Below are 23,548 nucleotides of genomic sequence, written 5' to 3'. Positions count from 1 at the left end.
CGGCCTTTAGGTCAGACTCAGAAGCCAACTCTGAGCCCACCGGAGCCCACGTCACGGAGTTCAGGAGCAGGTAGGGGGTCTGCCAGTCGCTGCCGTGCAGGGATCGTCGCGGAGAGGCGACGGCTGCGAGGAGTGCCGGTGCCCGGCGCCCAGGAGCAGGCGGCCGCCAGCAGCCCCCGAAGAGGCGCAGCATCGGCGTCTACAGCGACCGGGAAGCCACGCCCGCTCGCGAGCGGGGGGCTGGCCTAGTACCCCCCCATCCTCCCCTTCCTCGGACCCCTCCCCGCGCGGTCCCTCCCTCCGCCCGCGGCTCGGCTCGCGGGAGGCGCAGGGCGCCGGGGCTGGCGCGCTCTCCCGGGCGCACACACATATCCACGCACGCACGCCCAGAGCAGCTGTCTCCGCCGTGGCTGGCGCTCCTCTCGCCCATGCGGACGGACAGAGCTCAGGAAGATGGCTGACGACTCCGTGGGGCCCCGAGGATGCAGCCCGGCGGCGGCGGGAGCGGGAGCGGCGGAGGCGGCACCGGTAGCGGCGGCAGCAGGAGCGGCGGCGGCGGCGGCAGGAGCGGCGGCGGCGGCATCCCCGAGACTCCCCGGGCTACCCTTCCCCGTGACGGCCACTGACGGTCTCCGCCGCTAGAAGAGACCCCCGCTCCTCCCTCGCCTGCCTCCCCCCTCCCAGCCCCGGACCCGCCAGCACCGCTACCTCCGCCAGCGTTGCCACCATCAGCACCACCTCCACCTCCGCCACCGCCACCGCTATCGCCACCACCACCACCGCCGGCGGCGGCAGCAGCCATTTCATCTCCACAGAAACCAGACACAAAAACATGGCAGAAATGGAGAAAGAAGGGAGACCTCCGGAAAATAAAAGGAGCCGGAAACCGGCTCACCCCGTGAAGAGGGAGATCAACGAGGAGATGAAGGTATTTTAGGACTCCGCGGCCGGGGAGACCGAGCTCTTTCTTCCGTCCGTTCCCTTCGGGCTGTGTAGGCTTGGTGGGGGGGCGACAGGGGCGCGCTTGTCAGTTTCTATCGGGTCCCCGGGACGCCTCAGCTCCTCCTCCAGGTGCAAAACCGAGGCCAACTCACGGGCTGCATCCCGAAATCTGCCAACCTCAGATCTGATGGGGGCGGGGGAACAGATACTATTTAACCTCACAAACCCTAGATTAGTGCAGATGTTTCAGGGCGAGGGTACCGGACCCCAGTGGCGAGTGGGCATGGCGCAGTGGCTTTCGCAATGGTCGGTGTAGTCTTTCTTTCCTTTTCGGAAATGAGCCTTCGGACCCCTCCAAAGTTAAGAGCTGCCGAGACGGGGCACTGGGATACCTGGATTCCACCCCTCTTCCCAGTTCGTCCCCAAGCTCGATGATCCCTCTTTGCTCCAACTCGCCAGTTGCGGCCGTGTAGCTGTCAGTGCTCGAGGCTTGGCCCGGAGCGGCGCGGGTCAGCGACGGTACAGCCAGCGGGCTCGCTTCTGCCGCCCCCGGCCGCCTGTCTCCGTCGCTGCCCCGGGTCTCCAGCTCGCCTCTGCACGCCTCACTTTCCAGTTAGCAGATCGGGCAAGCCCGGCTGAAAGCCAGCTGTCTGAGGGGCGGCCTTCACAGCCGCCTGCCCATTGTTCACGAAGGCCATCCCAGAGTCCTCTCTACGAGGCCGGGCTCCCTGCCAGGCCAGCGGTGCTCCAGAGGTGGCGAGAGCAGCCTCCTGGCGCTCCAGCTGTTCGCACTGAAGCCAGAGAACATCGTTCAGCTTGGACCCCACTTCACCCCACTTCTTTATATTCCTCAAAGTTGTGCGTTTTGCCTGGGCGAGGATTTTTATTTTGTGTGGATGTGACAAGTTTCACAATTTTTTTTAAAAAAAATCCCTTTATGTATATAGTTTTGTTTCTATGACTTAACAAAAAAAAAGTATAAGGCTTGCTTTTTGCGTTTCTTGGTGTTCTCCACTTCTGCACAGAATCCTCAATACAGTCAGGTGACTTTGTCATTTTTGGTTACGTTTGTATTTGAAAGGCAAACTGGTTAAAAATGATATGGGACTAATTCACTGTTACTGAGTTTTGGCGTCTTCTTGGTTATAACAAGCCTATTTAGGGAGAGTGCCTTGGTGAAGCCCATGCTCAGAAAGGGCAAACACAGCTTATGCCGTTTGTGTAACTAGGTGTCTGTTTGTAGCTGTACCTCTCTCTCGGAAGTCTCACCAGTATTCCGCATTTTTGGAAGTAAGGCTGTTGTTTCAGGGGGTGAAGAATTTATGTCTGGAAGAAGGAGGGATCCGTCTGGAAAAGTAAAGCTTTGCTCTGAAAATTAGTACCATCCCCTGTAACAGAAGCCACCATTGATTCCAATGATAGGCATTGAAAGGAAGGAAGGAAGGGAGGAGAGAGAGAGAGAGAGAGAGAGAGAGAGAGAGAGAGAGAGAGAGGAGAGAGGAGAGAGAGAGGAGAGAGAGAGAGAGAGAGAGAGGAGAGAGAGAGAGAGAGAGAGAGAGAGAGAGAGGAGAGGAAAGAAGGAAGGAAAGAAGGAAGGAAGGAAGGAAGGAAGGAAGGAAGGAAGGAAGGAAGGAAGAAGTAAAAGTTGTTTTCTCTCCATGAGGCAGAGTGTGCCCTGCAGTTCTGGCCCTTCCCTCTTGTCCTGTGTTTCTACATTACTTTCCGTGTCGTTTTAAATGAACAGTGGGGGCCCGACAAGAGAAGGCCACTAGGAAATCACAGATAGCTCTGGCCCTTTCAAATGCTGCCTAATGCCCTCTATATGGATGGCAGCTTTTAAGTTTCATAGGTTCTAGAATTACAAATTAGCTAATTTTAATCAAAACATGTGAAACGTTATCCCGGCTGGATATAAAGGCTGACTGTGCTCAGTGCTTGGGGCTGGTGCTGTTGGCTTTGGCTGCAGGCGCACTCAGTGGTTTGGGAGATAGTTGTCCTTCTACAGTATAACAGATGTTTGTCTGAACTAGTGAGGAAGAAACAAAAACAACATTGTGTGAAGGGGGAAAATTACACAGTTTTCAGCCCATGCTGCAAGACTGAGAGTGGGATTAGCCTGGATGCACAGAATTTCCTCTTTTTAAAATGTTATTTTTTTTCTCTAAACTGCTTCTACTATTTGGAGTCTTAATCCTTGTTTCAATCTGTAGGATTAAATGAGAAGTTTTATTTCCTTTTTATTTCTTTTCTTTTTCTTTTTCTTTCTTTTTTTTTAAAGCAACACATGATTCGATTGTGGCACTTTTCCCCTCTAGTTTGGAACAATATGAAAGACCCTGGCAACATTCAGTCATGTCCGTGCCTGCCATTCCAGGGCGTCTAGTGGCTTTATAAGCATTTTTCTAATATAACATCATTAAAAAAACACCCAAATATCCTTACCTAAAAAGTAAATTCTCAAAGTCACAGAGTTATTTTGAACTCATTAATATTTTTCTGATTTTAATATTAATCACCACACCAACAAAGCCCCTCCCTATTCCTCATGGTATTATTATCCCTTCAGCTTCCTGAGCTGAAGTATAGGGTAACATAACAAGTTGCTTGCCCTGTATAAAAATGTGTGCAACAAAATGTCATCGAGAACACAATGTAGCCTTGTACAGCTTCATATCAGTGCCGCTGGGGCAGCTTGGCTGTATTTGCCTTCATCTGAACAGCTTTCATCTGGACCAGTGTAAACTAAGCCCTGGTAAGTAATCACTGCCCAGCAGAGAGAAAGGAATGTATACAGCTAGCGGGGCCTAAGCTGTAAAAACGGAAACCTGAGCTCCCACCTCGGATCGCATATCAAGGCTTGAAGGTAGGGGAAATGAAAGGGGAAAGAGGAGAGAGGAATGGAAAAGTCAGCCTGGGAAGTGGAGGATCAGGAGGAGGCCCCCCTTGGGGAGATTTGGCCCGGGGATTAGGGAATTTTATCGTGGTGTACAGTGACCTACTCAGGTTTCAACACTGCTTGGATTGAGTTGCTTCTCTGTGAGCTGAAAGAAAAGGGACTGGTGTGTAGGAGATTTTTTTTTTTCTCCTCTGGGTAATAGAAAGGACACCGGTACAAGTGTCTATTTTAAGTGCGGCAAATGGGGAGTGATGAGAATGGCCAACAAAACTGCCTCACCCAGAGACTTTCTTCAAGATTTCCTAAGCATGACAACCACACGATAGTTAAAAATGGCTGGAGCCGACAAACCGGCTGGGGTTTAGCTGACAGCAGCAATGGCAGTGGAGGTGGTCTTCCTGTGGCTAGGAGCTGATGTTGGTGGCTGTCTCACTATATCAGATATCGAGTTGCATTTCTGTTATCACTCGTTTAATGGATATGGCAGTTGTAACAAATTTAAATTTGATACAATATAATTTTGTGTGTGAAAAGTACACGACTTGGCATAGCTTGGCTGTGATGTACTTCAAGGGGAAATATCTTCCCAGCAGGAATGCGTTATCTTTTATTGTGAGCATTATGATGTTTCTTATTGTTTCTTCTTTTCAACCTAATTTTTCCTGGCTTAGAGAAAAATTGAATGCTGTGCTTACAATTAGTATGTCTTCTTAACTAGTGATCAGTAAAGAGGATGTTTAAAAAGACAGCAATCAAAAAGGGCTTATTATTATTATTATTATTATTATTATTATTGGCTTCTAAAATGACTATGGGGACTCTATCTGTGTCAGTTAGACCCTGATATATTGTCAATCCACATGTGTCACAATACATGGGAGTCAAGATGGAGGAATTCCAGTATATGGAAGAATTAATTAGCTTAGGAGTATTGTATCTTCTAGAACACGGTCGATTGAATATATAAGCTATGTATTAATGAATATATGTCTAAACTTTTTGTGATCAAGACATGTATTTGTGCACATAAATCTCAATGAACGGTGACCAGTAGGTCCCAAACAATAGCACAAAACATTCTAAACTGTAAGTAGCGATCATTAGTCAAATTTTTTCTTTTAAAACTCTTTGACAAAACTAATGTGATCAGATTAGGCGCTCTGGCCTGGAAACCTCTTACACAACCCATCATTCCCTGACTTACAATGTTTGGTTTCTTTATCAAGTACTCAACTACAGGGTCATTTGTGTAAAATGTCACAAGGTCTCACCCTTGCAGAAGGTTTTTGCCCACAAATAGCACCAATAGCTAATTTGTGCCTAAAATTATACCTTGATCCTGCTTCCCACAGCCTGAGGTGTGCACATCTGTTAGTATTAGCAGGAAACTTTCCTTAGGGATTGTCTAGTTTGTTCTCTGGTGGTCTCTGTGCAGCTTTAGAAATGGCCTCTGTTGATCGCAAGGACAGTAAAACAAGGTGCAGAACTGAGGAGCTGAATAACTTGATGAAGGAAGAAAATGAGAGAAATGAGAGTATGGGTTGGAAAAGCCTGTGTGTTTAAGGCTGACATGAACTTAGGGCCAAGGCAAGCAATCTTAAGTCTTAGCTCGGAAAACACTGTCGTAGGGTCAGTTGCAGAACGTCCCAGGAACTTAGTACCGGGCTTGGGACCAGATCCCACGCAAGCCCTTCAGGCATAGTATCAGGCTGAGCAGGAGCCTCAGGTGTGCTTTGTGGCTGGGCTGAGCCCCTATGCAGATAAGTCAGGCTTGGCCCCAGCCTATGGGGTGCAGCAGAGTGGGGATGTTGCTGCGCCTTTGACTTTGCTCTCAGTTGCCCATCTCAGGGACTCAGGCTACAGCCATAGGAGATGGGTGCAACAAGAGAGCTACGTGCTCTGCTCTGGTAGGATGGGGGCTTCTAGAAGAGTCTCCATGGATGACCTGTCGAGTACGGTGGAGAAGCCGTATACAACTTGTAGGTTTCCAAATACTAGGAAATGGAAAGGAACCACTCCACTTCCTCCCAAATCTGAAATAAACATTTGAAATAGAAGAAAATGAGTCTGACAGACTCGTTCCCTTCTGTGTTTCCTGCCTCTGCGCTTGCCAAGCCCCGCTCCAAGGAGCCAAGCCCTGCTTTTCTTGTGTGAAAGACAGACTTATAGGAACCAAGAGGTAACAGAATTTTAAGGAAAGTCAAAAACAGAGCCTCCGCGAAGAGTAAATATTAGTGAGCATGAGTGACTCTCTAAACGGAGATCCCAGAGAAAGGCCAGACTCTTTAGATCTTGACGCCCGAGGAAATGTCCATTTGACTGATTGAGGCTTTACACTTCTTTTTGGAAAAGAAAATGTTAGAACAGAAAAAACGAGAAGGTGAATCATAAATAGCACTCCTGTTGGCTAAAACTTCCTTTTTGGGGCTGAGATGCCTGCCACATCTTGCTCTTTCTGATGAAGTCGTTGACTATTTCCCTGAAAGAGAAGGGATAGTGCAGTGTAAAAGGAGGGGAAAATAGATCCCTTTTTAAAAACAGTACCAGTTGAAACACGTAGGCATGGAGGCTCACGTGAACAAGGTCTGCTGGATGTTTATTTTAGGGGCTGTAGACAGACAGACGGTCATTAGTCTCTCTCATCTAAGCGAAAGCCTGGGGAATGAGATACTGCATGAAGGCTAGTGACTCCGTCCGGCACAGGCAGGGAAATGATGCAACAAGTTTTGGTGATTTTTTTTTAAGGCTACTTTTGCAGCTGTGATAAGACACAGCTGCATGCAGCTGTACACCTGCCATGCCTGCCACCGTGCCAGGGAGGGCCAGTATCCACAGTTTCACAGCATGCCTCTGACCCTTCTAAGGCAGTTGATGTCTTGGCAGCCAAGTAAAATGGGGCACGTGATTGTTTGCCGCCCATCTCATGGAAAAACACAGATTTCATATGTGGCAGCACATGATTTGGGTTTCCTATGACAACTGGATAGCCATCGGGTTTGGAATGTATCGGCAGGAGAGTGAGACCGTCCTCAGCAGTTCTCGGTGGCTCTCTGCGTTATGGTGCATCCCTTGTATTGAGATCAGCCTGGAGATGGGTGATGGCAATGCTGAAAAGTGACCCAAAATAGAGCACAGTGATCGTCTCTAAAGGGCCTGAAGCCAGGAAGCTGCAGCCAGACCCAACAAGGAGAGCTCAGTGTAGGAAATCCATACCTCGAGTGCTAATCAGACCACGCTTTACTAGTTTGTGCCTGGTGATGGCCACCTAATCCCTCATCAGTGGGAGTCTTTCTTATGTCATCTGACCCAGTGGGACTATAAATACGAAAGCACTTTGTAATCGGCGAGGGGCTCTTTACACATCTCGTCTGCTCTATCTAAATTCCATTCCCTGACCTTTTTCTTAGTATGACCATAAAATAAAACTAGTCCACTGGGTCTTTGTTACGAGAGACCACTTAGACTCAGCTCTGGGTCCATGCTGAAACTGCTCTAAGCAAGTTCATTCTTACTTCACTCTGGAATGGAGCAAGGCCCCTGCTTCTCTCCCTTCCTTTATCTCTCTGTCTTAGTATGCCCATGAGGCTTCGAGCGTGGACCCCAGAAGTCAGGTGGAACACTTGTGGACATAGCAAGACAGAGAAAAATATTTTCCAAAGCTGATTATCTTTCTGTTATCTGAAACCAACCCAGCACTTCCCTTCCCCAGACCTCTCTTCGCCAGCTTGTGAATTGTTCAGGATTTGGATTTTCCTTTTCCTTTGAAAGTATCTCCCAAGTGCTCTGCCTTTTGGTAATACATGTCAGAATGTTGAGAAGTGAAGTAATGTGACTGACAGATTATTTTTAATATCATTTAAACTGTGGATATGACTGATATAGTTGCCTGTGAGTGAGACTAAATGTTAATTAATTTTTAATTAAAGTTAGCTTTTTATTTTTATAAAAGCAGCATAGAGTCATGACAGAAGAAATAGAATGAGTTAGGAGAACACATTGTTCTCACAGAGAACTAAGTTTGGTTTGAAGCATTCATGTTGGGTGGCTCACAACTGCTTGGACTATAGCTTCAGAAGATCTGATGCCCTCTTCTGGCCTCCACAGGCACCTGCATGCACATGTACACACACACACACACACACACACACACACACAGGCACACACCCCATAAATATAAAAGTAATAAAATAAATATTAGACAGGAAATAGAAAGCAAAATAAAGCTTTAGTTTTCCTACTAGAATAATTACTATGAGCATCATAGTTTTATGCTCTTTTCTATGTGTGGTTTTTTAAAAAAAATCAGTTCTCTTTTAAAAATTAGTATATTGTTAATAGCTTTTCAAGTCACTAAAATTTATCTATTGTATATATTTTAGTGGCAAAATGTATCCTATTGTCTGATTAGACTGACATTTATTCAGCCAGTTTCCAGTTGCTTGGCATGCAGGTTTTTTTTTTTTCTAAGAAAACGGCACTGAGATAAGTATTCCTGAACATAAATCTTTTTGTACCTGTTTTCTTAGGCTAGTTGCTAAAATCAATACAAATAAAATTACCAAGTCAAGTGGTATTTAAATATTTAAGGCTTTTAACTCATGAAGTCAAATTACCCTTTCTAAAAGTTGTAGGAATTAGAGTTCTATTCAGAAGTATGAGGGTGCTCACGAGTATTGTCATTATCTTTGAAGAAAATGGAGACAGGGTTTCATGTAGCCTAGGCTACCTCAACCTCATTATGTAGCAGAGGTTGGCCCTGAGTTTCTGATCCTCTACAGTGCTGGGATTATAGGCATGCGCCACAATATCCAGTCTATGCAGTGCTGGGGACCCAGCTCAGGGCTTCGTGCATAGGAGAGGAGAATCTACCAACTGAGCTGCAATTCTAGCGCTGAACTTTGACATTTGTATAAGACAGAATTCTAGTTGAATGAGAGTGTCAAAGAAATGTCATTGGAATTAAGATTCAACAAGAATTGCATGCATGTGGGCGCACGCACACACACACATGAACACACACACACACACACACACACACACACACACACACACACACACACACAGAGTTTCCTAGTATCAAGAGAGCTCTGGAGGTGTAAAGAACAGCTGGAGAAATGTCTTAGTGTGTAAAACTGCAAGTCTTAGAACCTGAATTCAGATCCCCAGAACCCAAATAAAACTGCAGGCACAGCACGCTTGCCTGTAACCTCAGCTCTGAAGAGCCTCAGGAGCAGAAATAGGACTCATGGGGTTTTATAGGCGCCAAATCTAACTGAATTGGTGATCTCCAGGTTTAGTGAGAGAACCTATCTCAAAAGAAACCCTGTGGAGAAGCAATTGAGGGCACTCCCGCTTCCTCCTGTTCTCCACACACACGTGCACATGCGCTTACATACAGGTGCATGCGTGTGGGTGAGCACACACACACACGCACACACACACGAAAGACAAAGAAGGAATGAAGAAGCAGGGAAATTTCTTCCTACATATCTATGGCCTCACTGTTTATTTAACTCTATGAGAGCTGCCTCCCGACTAAGTGATTGATAGGACTGTTGATCTCTTCCTCGGAGCCCCAGAGATAAGGAAGGGAAATAAGAGAACACAAGAAAGAGATGGGGTGGCTATTGAAAAGACAAAGCACTCAGCCACATGTGATGTCAAAAGGTTGCACAAGGAGACGATTCCGTTTTAACTGTGAATTTTGAACATCCCATCTCCAACAATACAGCTAATTAAGGAGACGACAGACCAACAATCCACTCCAAATGCAAGCAAAATTTCAACAGAGGCAGATGCATTCTGGTTGGAAGTCACTTGATAACACTGACATTTCATGGTATGATTTCTTTGTAAGTTCTTGATTGACCCAGGAGGTAAATTGGCTCCTTTGCCGCTGCATCTATAGTAGAATTAAGCTTGGCATAAGAATCAGAAGATTAGGGCCAGGAGGTGGTGGTACACGCCTTTGATCCCAGCACTTGGGAGATAGAGGCAGGCAGATCTCAGTGAGTCTGAGGCCAGCCTGGTCTACAAAGTGAGTTCTAGAACAGCCAGGACTGTTACACAGAGAAACCCTGTCTCAAAAAAAAACCAAAATAAATAAATAAATAAATAAATAAATAAATAAAAATAAATAAATGGATCAGAAGATTAGTCTCAACAATGTGGATGTCAAAACAAGATTTGCATAATGACATCACCAGGAACAAGGCTCCACCCCTAAGTGAAGAGCTACCTGCAGTTAATGGCTGCTGAGATGGAAAGAAGCAGTCTTCTCCAAGAATAAGTCCTCTTATATTACCCAATCCATATGCACAATAGCAAAATGGACCCAGTGATGTGTGCATGCATGCGTGGGTGTTTATGTATGGTTATATAGTAACAATAATACAGAAGAGGTAGTAAATTTGAGAAGGAGTTTGGGGGCACTGGAAGAGTTGGAGGGGGAAGAGAGAGGGGTGGAAATGATGTAAATATAGTACTCACATATGAAATTAAGAAAAATTAAGTTAGAGAAAAAAAGAATGGGAAGACCCCTATTTCGGTTTGATGCTCCATGATCTTCCATGCTCCGATTTTCTGTCATCAAATAAGGATTTCACTTCAGTTCACCAGGAATTTATTGTGGAAACTAAGCATGCAGGCCTGCCGAAAGGAACACAGATGTAAATGGCGTGGAAACACTGCAAAGTGCTCTAAGACTTAGAAATTAGCATTTTAATTTTAGTGACCTATTTTCCAAACTCAAATTGGACCACATAGTATGAGAGAGGATTTGTGTCTCTTCCAAAGACAAGAAAACAGTCTGTAGAATATAATTCAGTTGCCAAAATATTGCAGTTTTTGGCACATTTTGGTGGTTCCTGAGAGCAACGATAAAGTATTTGAAATAACGACTGCTCAGTAGAGTTCATGCTTGTGTGGTCACCATCGTTCTGGGATTTATTTGCAAAAGCTGCTTTGTTTTTTCAAATGATTTCATATAATTCTAAAGCGAGGAGGGACTTCTAAAGCAAATTTATTCTGTATGTAAGGGTGTTTTGCATACATGTATGTCTGTGTGCCACATGTGTGCCTGGTACTTTTGGAGGCCAGAAGAGGGCATCCGAGTCCCAGGCATTGGTGCTACCGATGGTTTCTGGTTGCTATGTAGATGCTGGGATTTGAGCTTGGGTCCTTTGAAGGAGCAGTAGGAACTCTTAACTGTGGAGACTTTTCCTGCCTGAGGTCTTGAGGAGAAATGTTGCTTGAAGGGTTGAGGAAGTACATTTCATACTTCCCTCCCCCTGCCCCAGGACAGCAGCACCTGTCCCCTCTTATCAAGAAGTCTTGTTGCCTTGCTTTGGTCTTGCCCGTCTCCCTTTAAACAAAAACAAACAAACAAACAAACAAGAAACAACATAAGAAAGAACTACTTTTTAAATTAAAAATTTGCTTTTTAAAGAACTATACTATAAGAATGCTGGAACAGGAAGCAAGGTGTGACTTTAATCTTAGCACTCACTGGCAGATCTCTGTGAGTTTGAGGGTAACCTGGTCTACACAGTAAGACCCATGGCAGTCAGAGCTTCACAGAGAAACCCTGTTTTTTTGTTTGTTTATTTACAGCCGAAGCAAGAGTTATTAGAATTCTCTGCAAGAAAGGGTTGAAAACATGTCTAGGCCGTGAACATTTCATAATTTACATCACCGGGAGTGTTAGATGACAATGGCAAAAATCTCTTTCCTTTACTTTGGTTTGCAATGTAATGAGTCCATGTGCTATCTAGAGTATTAAGCTCTATCTAGAAACTTAGGCAATTAAATGTTTTATGCCTTGAGGATATTTGGCTTCTTAACTCAAGTGGGTATGGGAGAGTTTATTGTCTATCTCTTTTTGGTTTTAATTTTATTAGTTTTATGTGAATGGGTGTTTTGCCTGCATGTATGCCTATGTCCCATGTGTGTGCAGGACCCATAGGGGTCAGAAGAGAGCATTCAGATTCCCCTAGAACTAGACTTACTGACAGTTGTGAGCTGCTTTGTGGGTGCTGGGTATTGAACCTGAGTCCTCTGGAAGAGCAGCCAGTACTCTTAATTGCTGAGCCATTTCTCTAGCCTCTCTATTTTGTATGTATGTATGTATGTATGTATGTATGTATGTATGTATGTATGTATGTATGTGTACATGTGTGTATATTCAATTTCTCTCTTTCACCATGTTCCTTCCTTCTCAAATGGTTTGGATTTATCACTTGAGCTCCTATACACCTGTTGTTTCCTGCCCCTGCACTCATATATCAGAACAATATGGCATTTATTTTCATTTTCAGTGACAAGAAAAGGAACCTTTTGTAGTTACTTCCCTGACATTTATAGTAACTTGAAAAGCATGGAATAGATCAAATTCATATTGACTGTTTCATGATGGCTATGAGTTTCCAACAGAAAACATAAATAAACCTGAGTTTTTGTTTTTGTTAAAATGTCCAAATAATATGACTTCGGTGTCAATAATCCAGTTGAGGTTTCAGTTTTTATCTGATGTCTGAAAATTCTGCATGGATCCCTCAGATTGGCTCTGGAAGGATGAATGAATGGATTTGCAGCTGGACTAAAGCAAACAAATCTATCTCCTCAGCTGGGAGGTTGATGCATGAATTATGCATCTGTAGCCTTTGTGTGACTTCAGAACGTAGAAACAGTGGAGAAAGTAGTGTCTTGCAAGTAGGGTACCACGAGCCTTCAGACTGAACTAGGAAAGGGTGCACCAAACCAGATGTGGTAGCTGGGCTTGACTATGCAGAAGAACATCCGTCTTCCTGGCAAGGTTCTCCTAGAGATTTGGGCAAGCAGCAAACAGCCTAACAGGATTGCTTGAGCCTGGCTTTTAATACTGTTGGGGACAGATTTTGATGCAAGGCAAAAATCAGCCTCGGAGATTTCTGCTGCCAGACCTCTGGTGGAGGACCTTGGTGTGTGTGTGCTGAGATACTGTCATTTTGGGGTTAGTGAAAGAAACGTGTCTTAGGGAAGAGCAGCATCTCATTAAAGGAATCTCCTTTGATTAAATGGAACAGCACTTAGCCCAGTTTTCCTCAGTGGTATTCCTGAAGCTGCTACGCTTAGTATTCATAGCGAGCATATCACCTTTGTACGTTCATGGGAAGAATGTCTATTTCATGTGGACATGGCCATCCATCAGAGAGAGTAAATGCCCCACTGAAGTTTGATATGGCTGGCTGTTAGCCACGAGGATAGTGGCACTAAATCAATCTGGCTATTTTTTTTTTTAAATTGCTGGTGTACTAAAGCATCATAGTTGGATCTTAGAACTTAAGCGGGTACTACGGGGGGAAAATGTCGCACCCCACGGGTGGTTTGAAATGCCAGGTTTATTTCTGTAGGCTCAACACTGTCATATCTTTTATGAAACCCTTCTGAGATCTGAAGTCAGAGCATTCAGGAAAACCTGAAACACATGTTGAGGGTTTCCGCACTCAGGCTCAGCCTTGGTGCTCCACTTGGGTATATAAATATATTCCCCGGTGGAATTCAGAAATGACAGTATCTAAGAAGAGTAATACAAGGTTCACCGGGCTACAAAGAATTTAGGAGATATAGTTATCTAGTTCAGTGGAGAAGGCTGTGGTTGCTTGATAGCTATTTAAGTATAAAGACCAGTAACACAGAGAGGCTAATGTTTTATTTCTGGATCTAGCAACTGATAAATTGATAGGCACAATCACTTGGCATAAATATTGAATCTGTAAACCATGCCCACTGTTTATAAAACTTTGATATCTCTGATAACAGCAGTGACATCTTATGGTCACATATTAGCTTATAGTTGATAATGTAACTTTATCCAAAATCTAGCTGACTTCAAGTTTGTTGGCATTTTTATGTCACTTCTCAGAAGGCACAGTGACCTTTGATTTCACAGAGAATGAATCTGTCACTAGCACAATTTATAAAACAAAGTATCTATCAAGTTAACAGAAACCTTTGCAAAAGGAAAATTGTAAGGAGGGACCCTTGAAATCTAGTCAGTTCTTTTTGTACGGTGCTGACTGACAGTTGAGAAATTATGTTTTTGTTGAGACTGTTTTATTTGCAGTAAGAGGCACATTAAGTAACAACACTGAGTCAGAAAGCAATTCTAATTTAAATTAATTAGAACTAGGAAAATCTCATTTTTATTTTCAAAATATTTTCTTATTTTTTTTGCATGCTTCCTTTCAATATTTTTGTATTCCTGCAGAACTTTTGCAGAAGAACACGCTAAAGAACGACTCCCTATTCGTAGATGAAATCGACAAGTACCTTTTTATTGTCTTTAAATTGCCACTGTCTGAAGAAGGCCTGTCATAATTGGATGAGTCATTCTGCGATTTAAATGCATTACAGCCTTGAACATGATTGAAAAGTGAACAGTCCTCTAGGGGAAGTGGGGCTGGCATGAAATGGGATACGGCTAACAGAATTTAACTTGTACATTCTTTCCAAATAATTATTGATTATGGAATTGAGTAGCAGCTTCTGCTTCTCTTTCAGAACTTTGCAGAGAACACCATGAATGAACTTCTTGGCTGGTACGGCTATGACAAAGTTGAATTAAAAGACGGTGAAGACATTGAGTTCAGGAGCTACCCTACTGATGGGGAGAGCCGGCAGCACATTTCTGTTCTAAAAGGTAAAGGCTCTTTGCTCATGCAAAGGAGAACGAACTGTCTCCCCCTGCCAGAGTGGAATTGCTGTGGGTCTCCTTTGGTTGTTATGCACACACGCAGCTTAAACCTCAGCTCCCCACACTGTGAGCTGTGACCCGTATGGGACCGAGGAACTGAATGAGGGAGTTGTGCAAACTTTGGCAACGGTAAAAGGTTTTTGAAGCTATAGTGGCCCCTAATTCACTGCGAATCAATGTGTAATGCGTCTGACTGAGGTGTTGCTGGCAGTGCGGCGTGTGCATGTGATGCATCACGCGACTTCTCCGCGGCCTTGGTTCTGAACATGCAACCTGAGTGCTTGGCCCCGTGCAGGCTGTCATGTCGTACAGCGACAACAGATGCCTCCTGAAACACCTTGGTTCAGATGCAAGAGTATTGTCTGTTGTGAGTTGCAGTGTTCCTACCATATACTTATGAAGTTCTGCTCTTGGAGAAATGTCATTGCTTAATTATGGAAAGCAAAGACTTAATATTTCTAATGTCACTCCTCAGCATTTAAGTGCCAAGTTAGTATAATTTGGGGTTTATTGTCTTGGAATATTTGGCTTTTTACAGTGTACTTATTTATTTACTTAACATACCAATCCCAGTTTCCCCTCCCTCTTCTCCTCCCACTCCTACCATCCCTCTCCCCATATGCTTCTCAGAGAGTGTAAGGCCTCCCCTGGGAAGTCAGCTAAGTCTGTCTCATCACCTCGCTGAGGCAGGACCAAGGTCTCCCCTCCAGGTGCCTCGGTTGAGCAAGTTATCTCTCCACAGAGAATGGGCTCCACAAACTCAGATCATGAATAAGAGTTAGATTCTGGTCCCCTGCCAGTGGCTCCATTGACTGCCCACACCACACCATTGTCGCCTGCAGAATGGGGGCCTAGTTTGGTCCTATGCAGATTCTCCTTTGTTCCTATTATCACTCCTCCCTCTCTTTGACTGTGCTCCGGGAGCTCAGCCTGGTGGTCAGTTGTGGATCTCTGCATCTGCTCCCATCTGTTTCTGGATGAGGGTTCTAGCTTTTTAAAAATGTCATCTGTGTAGCTGACTTGAATTGTATTTTTTTTTTAAAAAAAACATTAAATGAGTTTTGGATTGAGATTAAAACAGAATTTTCAATAATTTCCAAAATGACTGTAAACATGCTCCTGCCATTCTGTCCTATGCATTCTGTGCAGTGGGGTTCCTGGCATTGATTACAACTCAAAATATAGATCAACACTGAGAAATGTTGATGATGTTCTGTATCACATTGTATCAGATATTTCAGCCAAGATTTACTTCCCTATGTAAAATTACACAAGTACATCCATCTCACTAATATACACACTTGCTTTCATCTTTAATAAATGGCAAAATTGCATGTACAATGATACATGGATTGTTTTAAGATAATTTCTTTATGATATGTTATCAGCAAATGTCTGATTTGTGTACATATTTTACATACCTATACCCTTCGTGTTGTGTAGAAATTCCTTGGGTGAAAGGGAGTTGGGGGTGGAGAAGGTTCCAGAAGAGTCGCTTTAGATGTATTCCCAGTTGTGCTTTCCTGTAAGCAGAGTTCCACGGAACACCAAAGCTCAACAGAAAACAAAAATAGACACAGCTCCGCGTCCTTCCAGCAATGGGAAAACAGGCCAGGACCGAGGACCTTAGGGCTGCAGTCCTGCCTCAAGTCAGAGAAGCAGTGCTTGCTGACTTGGAGCTCCATTGTCCCTTGGATGCATCTTCAGTGCTGGGGGCTGGGGCTTTCTGGGAAGCGCAATGCTGGGTTTTATATGTTCAGATGGGGGGGGGGGGCGTTTGCTGCTGTCTTGTGAGCCCCCCTTCCTTGCATTTGGATGGGAATTCTAAAAGGAAGCCTTATTTTCATCCTGTGTGTCGGCTTCCCTCTCTTGCTGCCCCACGCTCTTGCAGAGGGTAAAGGGCAGAACAAGCTGTGGATGGTTAGATCAAAGTCCAGCTAGCGCGTGGCAATTGTGGAGGAATGGCAGAGCAGAATTTACACGGATTCTGAGTGGACAGCAGTGCCGAGTGCCTAAGTGGGAAGCCTGTGTGACTCCAGAATTAGTAAACCTAAATTTGGAAAGCGAGTCTGTGTATAAGATAAAAGAGGAAGGACGTGTGAGGGAATTTTGGTAAGATGTGGGTACAACTAACTGTTCTTTGTCACTGGCTATTGGCTCAGTGCTTATGCTGCATCAAAATCTATTGGCAAAATACCTGTTCAAATATTTCATTCCCCGTCTTTAAGAAAGCGCTCTTTTTTTATATGCCAATGAAATGTAAATGAGCCGTCCTGCAGGCATGTGGAATTGAATGTTCATGACAAATTTTATGTTAAGCTTGCTATGAAATTGTGCACGTCACGTTATGCAGATAGTATCATCAATTTTGCCGTAAATGAAAAAAATACAAGTCCTGAGCTTATCTTCTATAAACTAATAGCCTCAGTAGTCCTTCGCCTGGGTGATCGTCTGTCTCTGGGGAACATGGGAAGAGTCCCATGCTTCTTATGGTTGAAGTTCTCTCTTTCTCTCCCACCCCTCCCTCCCCCTTTTGTCTGTGTGATACAAAGATATCTGTGTGTAAATTTTATTTCCATTTTTGTTAATTTTAATGGATATTACCAATACCCAGTGCAATAGTAGTTTTTGTTGTAGTTTGATGTAATCGTTTGGTTCAGTTGATTATACCATGGCTTAGAATTATAATGCAGTGGGACAGAGCTACCGTTCTGGGATACATTCTAGGCTTTCCCCATTGCCAGGGAGAGATGCTTGCTATATATCCCTTTGTTCATAGAAAAGGTTAATTGCCTCTCCATTTTCTATGGAATTTTACAGTGCTAAAATTCATCATGAAGATTCAACTGGGATATTAACTATCATAGTGGAGCAAATTATAAAGAAAAAGCCCTTTGGAAATTGCTGGTAGCAAAACTATAAAGCTTCAGGATGGATTGTGGAGTTCTGGGAAATTGCTTAAAGGTTTGCAAGGGAGATTTTGTTCTGTTACATAACCAATGTACTTAAAGAAATAAAGGAAAAAAATTTAAGTCTAATGAATAAGTTCCTGGTTATGTTGAATGATTTTTTTCTCTTACAGAAAATTCCTTGCCAAAACCAAAATTACCGGAGGACAGTGTTATTTCGTCATACAATATAAGCGCAGGCTATTCAGGCCTTGCCACTGGGAATGGACTCAGTGACTCACCTGCAGGGTCAAAGGACCATGGCAATGTGCCCATTATTGTACCTTTAATCCCACCACCTTTCATAAAGCCGCCAGCAGGTAAGCACAACCCCAACAGTCTGTACGCAATCATTTTCGCTGTCTTAGTTTATTAAAAACTCAACTTAAATGAAGATGGTTTGATGAATGTTATAGATAAGTGTTAGTTCACATATTGCTTAATGTACTATTGCTATTATCCCTAAAATTTCCTTATCTGTTTCTGCTTGGGATGTAGCGTTCAACTGACTCCAGACCTTTTCTCCACCAGACTCAGAAAAAGATACTTTCCTTCTCTGTAGTCACTTACTTTGGTTCTTTTTTTCCTTTAGAATAAAATATATACAATGACTGGTTAACAAAATGTACACATGATCGAACAGGGTGGTGCATAAGGAGGGCCAGGCCTTTGGGGTTTTCTGAGGAAAGGGACAGTTTTGGAAGAAGACATGTGGCAGACATGTTCCTGCATGTGCCTTCCTCTAAATCCATTCAAGAAACCAGTTGTATTATGCATCGTCTCCACAGAATCCTCTCCAATTCCTGGAAAGCTGTCTCTGAGCTCTTACAAGGATGGAAATCTGAGTTCCACTTGCATGAAAATGTAATTGGTTGTTTTATGTTTCCAGAAAATTAGGTGACTGTGCATTAAATCTTGGTGGTGGAGGGCGGAGCTGATGGTGTTCTCTGTAGCTTCCAGACGTGGTTCATGCAAATACCCAGGAAAACTCTGGCTTGCCGTAAAATGGTGGAATTTTGCTAGAATCCTTTATTTTTATTGCTAACTATTTTTGTATGTGTCAAATTGAACATTGACAAATACTGAGTTATAATAGCAGTATTTATTGTAACATGCTAACATTAATGCTTGTGTTCATATTTGAGAGGATAGACGTTTGATTATGCTTCCATAAACAGCGAGGGCATTTTTAGTACAGATTCCTAAGCTTGAGTTACAGTGTATTTATACATTGTTTTAAGCATTCCTTCATGGCTTTGACCACATTCTCTTGTTGGCCTACTATATTTTAACAAGTAAAACTGATCTATCATATAGAGGCCATTAGTTATGTTATTAAATTAAGACTCATTTGTTATTAAACTCATTGTTAGTGCTAATTACTGACATAATTGGTGAATCATGTAGTATTTCCCTTATTGGTGATACTATTTTCCTTTGGTTGATTGTTTTAATGATACAGAGGGACCAGAGTTTATAAGGACCAAAGACATATTTTGCGTAGGCTACTTGGCGAGAAAAGGGTAGGTAATTTTGTAAGCGTAGTGCTCCCAACTGAATGAATATTCTGTGGCTTAGATGAGGGCTTCAAGTGTGTTAATTAGTGGGTATGACAACGTAGCAGGAACCCAGGCTTCAGACTGAGAAAACCTGGGTTTCAATCCAGGCTTTGTCCCTCAGCAGCACTGTGAAAGAGGACAGGTTGTGCCCGCTCAGCTCCTTTCAGTCCCTTATTTATAGCCTGGGCTCACAGTCCTACCTCCTGGAGCTGGGTAGATGAGGGTGTCCTAGGATAGCCACCACAGGAGAGCTAGGTAGCAAACAGGGTGCCTCTTTTTCTTTTTTTCTTTTTGAGCCCTAATCTGCACTAGAGTCTTCATGCACATCCTTTGTGCTTAGGAAGGTATGTATCCAGACACAAATCCGTCTCCAAGATTTCTTTGAACAAAGAAGACGGCTTGAGAAATTAGCATCGCCGAGGCGAGCAGGAGTGAGGCCAGAGAACCTGCCCTGAGGTTTCCTGTGGAGCCAGCCACGTGGAATTCAAGCACACAGCTTCTATTTAACTCTAGTTCCACATCAGATCAGGAAATAAATATGCAAAAGCAGAGGCCAAAAACTGAGCCTTGGAAGTCGTAGCCGGAGGAACTCTGAGGAATTAGAAGCCAGGGTAACCAAACCCCAGTGGTTTTCTGCTGTCTGCTGTGGAACTCCAAGGCACTCATCTGTGGAAAACAAAGTGTAGGGACAGATGTCTTTCCTTTTCTGCATCCGTTCTACCCTGCCTTGTCTGCCTCGAGGTTCCGTATGACGAGACCCCGGATGTTCTCCACCTTCTAGCTCTCACCAAGCAGAAACTCACCCAAAGGGACGACTGTTGATTTCCTAAACTAGGGCCAGGCTAGTAGACCTTGCTTGTGGAGAGCCTGGCAGGACTGTAGACTTTGTGGGTCACACTGTCTCTCACCGCTACCCAGGACATTGCTGCCTTAGGAGGAACGCCACCTTAGATGATGCATGCATCAAGGAGTGTGGCTGTGTCCCAACAAAAACCCTATTTACCAAAAAACTGAAACTTAAACCATGTGGTGGGCAGGACTTTGGCTGAAAGTCACGCTAGGCAGGACAGGATTAGTGAGTTCTCGCGGTAGCTGCGAGTTGAGCAGGCTTTCAGAGTCAGGCTGTGCATGTGGCAGGTGTTCTGGAATAGTGTAAGCTGTGACGGGGCAGGGAAGCAGTGCTTTTCCTGTGCTGGCAAAGTGGTCCACTCTAGTGTTCACTGAGTGAATTTTTTTTTAAATTAAATTTGTGTGTGTGTGTGTGATGATGTGTGGAGCGTGGGCGATGGTGAAGCTCAAAGGACATCCTTGTGAAACTGGCTCTCTTTCCACCTGTGTGGATTCTGGGGCTCAAACGTAGGTCACCATTCTCCCGCGGCAAACACTTCACCTGCTGTGCCATCTCCTTGGTCCTCATCCTCATTCTTTAATTTAATTCAGCTTTTAGAGCAATTCTGAGAAATAGCGTGTTGGGTGTCATTAAAGACGCAAAGTTCAAGCAGGTTAAATAGTTCCCTTGGAGCATGTGTCTTCCAAGTCCTTAGGGTCTCCTGACTCCCAATCCAGCATTCCTGTTCATATAAAGTAGTCATTTCATTTCATTCAGAATAGCAATGCTTATCACCATGCCATTGCTTCTAGGTTCCGCAGTGGCAGGAGATACAGGTTCTTCCTGCACGCCCATTCGAAGTCCCTATGTTCAGGAGAGACCTGACTCCTTCGCTGTCCTTGAGGATCTGTGGGCCTATGCGTCCCATGATCATTTAGAGGAATATCCTAGCTTTCAAGGGCTGCCATCTGAGGCACTTGTGTCTCTTCCAGATGTGAGAGACTCTGTCTGGGCAAGTGCTGGTTCTCCAGCCGGTTCATGAGCTCCGGCAGGCTCTCCACTGGATCCCATTCACGTCTTGGCAGCCAGGGAACCCCGTGGAATGCTTGTGACTGGGAACACAGAGATACCACATTCACTTGGATTGCCACTCCCTTTGCACAGCTGCATACAAGAAGTGTGGGTGAGCTCACTTCTGGGCCCGGGAACTGCTCTTCTGGTCCTGCCCCACCCCCTCCTTTCCTCTGGTGGAGGGATCTCCCCGTGTTTTCATGATTACCTCGGTATCGACCCTGCTTTGGCCTCGCATGCTTGTGCCCATTTTCCAAAGCTAAGCTGCCCTTCCCCCTCAGAGACAGCTTCTGGCCCTGGGTGTAGCATTTGTGACATCACAGGCGTTACTATGGTAATAGACTTGTTATAAACACAGGATAATAGCCCTGCTTTTGCTTTTCTTTATTCCCCCATGCAGTGAAGGGAATCACCGTGATCCTTAAATAATAATCACGGATTTTGCTGCAGAGTCTAGGACGTGAACGGATTGAGGCTTGGTGCTGCCGTTTAGAAACTGTTAGAGCAATATTAGAAAACGTTAAAGAGCACCGACCAATTCTTCTTACACCAACACGTCTTTATCCTTTTAATTTCAATAGATTCACAAACCTCCAAGGCTAATTTTTGAAACCACACGATGAATACTGTCTGAACTGACAGAAGAAAAAAATATATTAGCAAGACTTGAAATATTGCTCAGGTTAATTACATTGTCACCTTGCTGCAGTTCTCATGCTAGGGACTTTGACACAGGCTCAACCCTTCCGGCCTTCATTCAGAGAGGATGTGCCCAGAAGAGGCTCCGACAACGAAGCAGGAATGCTACCATAGAAATTCTCTACTATTTCCCCATCCAGTTTGAGGATGGAAGCAAGACATTCGGGATGGACGTTTTAATAAAAAATGGTTGGCTAGGATCTTATGCTCTTTATTGCTTTATAGTGAAGCCCTCGCATTTAGCCACTGACCAGCCTTTGCTTTCTCAAAAGCTCGTCCCTTAACAAGTCCTCTGCAAACACTAGGCAGGCTTAGGTCTGGCCTCCTTGCCAATCTCTGTTGAAAGGTCTGTGGTACAGCTGGGACCACATCTAAGCCTTTTTGGGGGGGGGGGTCTGGGTCTTGCTTCATAATAATATTTTACTTGCAAGAATTAAAAAAAAATCAAACATCAATGCAGCTAGTGGTGTCATTACTGTGTTCACAGGAAAGATGAAATGACGCTGAAGGCTTCACGGCCGCAGCCAACGCCACGTGTGGGGAGACGCAGGGTGGAGGGGAGCCGAGCCAGGTCTCCCCGGAGGCTCACAACTTGCCTATTCGGAATCTAGAATCCCTGTAAATCCCTGAATACTTTAAAATGAAATGTGACAAAAGAAGGGGATATGCTTCTCTTGATGCATTCATGGGACCGTTCTGAATAGAGAGCCTTCGACCTGAATGATAAGTGCCCGTATTTCTATTCCCCTCGGTGCTCCCAAGGGGGAGGTAAAATGTGGAGCCGTCTACACAGCACACACGGGCTTGTTGGGGGGGAAGTTGAGATCAATCTCCAAAAACCAGCTTGATTTCCTGTACGCAGACACATCTTGCTTTTCTTTGAAAACAATGGCCATTTCCTGTCCCCCAGGGTGGTTTGCATTCAGTGAGCTTTCTCAATTTGTGTTCAGGCAAAGTCATGGAAATATGATATATTTTTTTTTCAAGACAAATCTTGAAATTCCTAAGTGGTTTTAAGAACTGGGCTCCAAGGAAACGTTAGCTTAAACGAGACTATGGAAACCCCATGTGATCTCTAAGCGCTCTATGTATATAGCAGAGTAGCCCACAGTTAATAAGCATGTTACTTTTTGGCTCTTACAGTTCTTACATGGACTTGTTATAACCAGGAAAGTGGGAATCAGAATGTGGTTTGCATTATGGTCATTATTTATTTTATCTGTTATTCAATAGTCTTGGGGCTTGCATGTGAGTGATGTGTTCCAAATAACCATTGAGAAAACAGGATTTAATAAAAATTGCTTTGGCATTTATTTATTTGTCCAACTCGAAATATGATTATTAAATAAAATTACCTCGAGTTAATGGGATTTGGATGACTTACTATTTATGTACTAGATATATTTATCGAGAGAGAGAGAGAGAGAGAGAGAGAGAGAGAGAGAGAGAGAGAGTCCACTGAAAATCTTGGATTTTTAAGTAATTTAGGATAGGGCAGGAGGAATTATAGTGAGTGACAGGAATGGAATAGGAACAGCTAATCACGCAAAATCATCTTGTCACAGTTAATACTTTTAAACAGTTATTATGGGCCAAGATAATAAATGACATCATTTAACTCTCCCCAGGAACTCTGAGGGTGCTCCTGCTAAAATTGTTTTACAAACAAGGAAACTGAGACACAGCCATTTGGCTGAGGACACACAGGTCATAGTTGGTAGACTTGATACTTGAACTTGCAGATTGAGTTTCTTATATTCACAACCACAGGTTTATCCAGAGCACTGTGTCTGTCTTCCGGTAGGTGTTAGTTATCTGTCTTTTTGCTGTGAAAACAGCAGACAAAAAAGCAAGCGGAAGAGGGTTGTTTTA

The 23,548-nt window shown here is 44.1% G+C and overlaps 1 protein-coding gene across 1 annotated transcript in view; it reads left to right on the top strand.

The window, feature by feature from the left end:
* The first annotated feature begins 832 nt into the window (after positions 1-832).
* Positions 833-23,548, top strand: part of LOC119822033 (sine oculis binding protein homolog) — a 151,249-nt gene continuing 128,533 nt past the window's right edge. Inside the window, exons 1-3 of the mRNA XM_038341114.1 lie at positions 833-928; positions 14,378-14,516; positions 17,653-17,838. Of these exons, the coding sequence (XP_038197042.1) occupies positions 833-928; positions 14,378-14,516; positions 17,653-17,838 (421 nt within the window). The remainder of the gene's footprint in view (positions 929-14,377; positions 14,517-17,652; positions 17,839-23,548) is intronic.

This window comes from Arvicola amphibius, chromosome 8 (genome assembly GCF_903992535.2).
Source record: "Arvicola amphibius chromosome 8, mArvAmp1.2, whole genome shotgun sequence".
In the NCBI taxonomy this organism is placed as follows: Eukaryota; Metazoa; Chordata; class Mammalia; order Rodentia; family Cricetidae; genus Arvicola; species Arvicola amphibius.
Note: the sequence above shows the minus strand (reverse complement) of the source record. Positions and strands in the feature narration are given on the sequence as shown.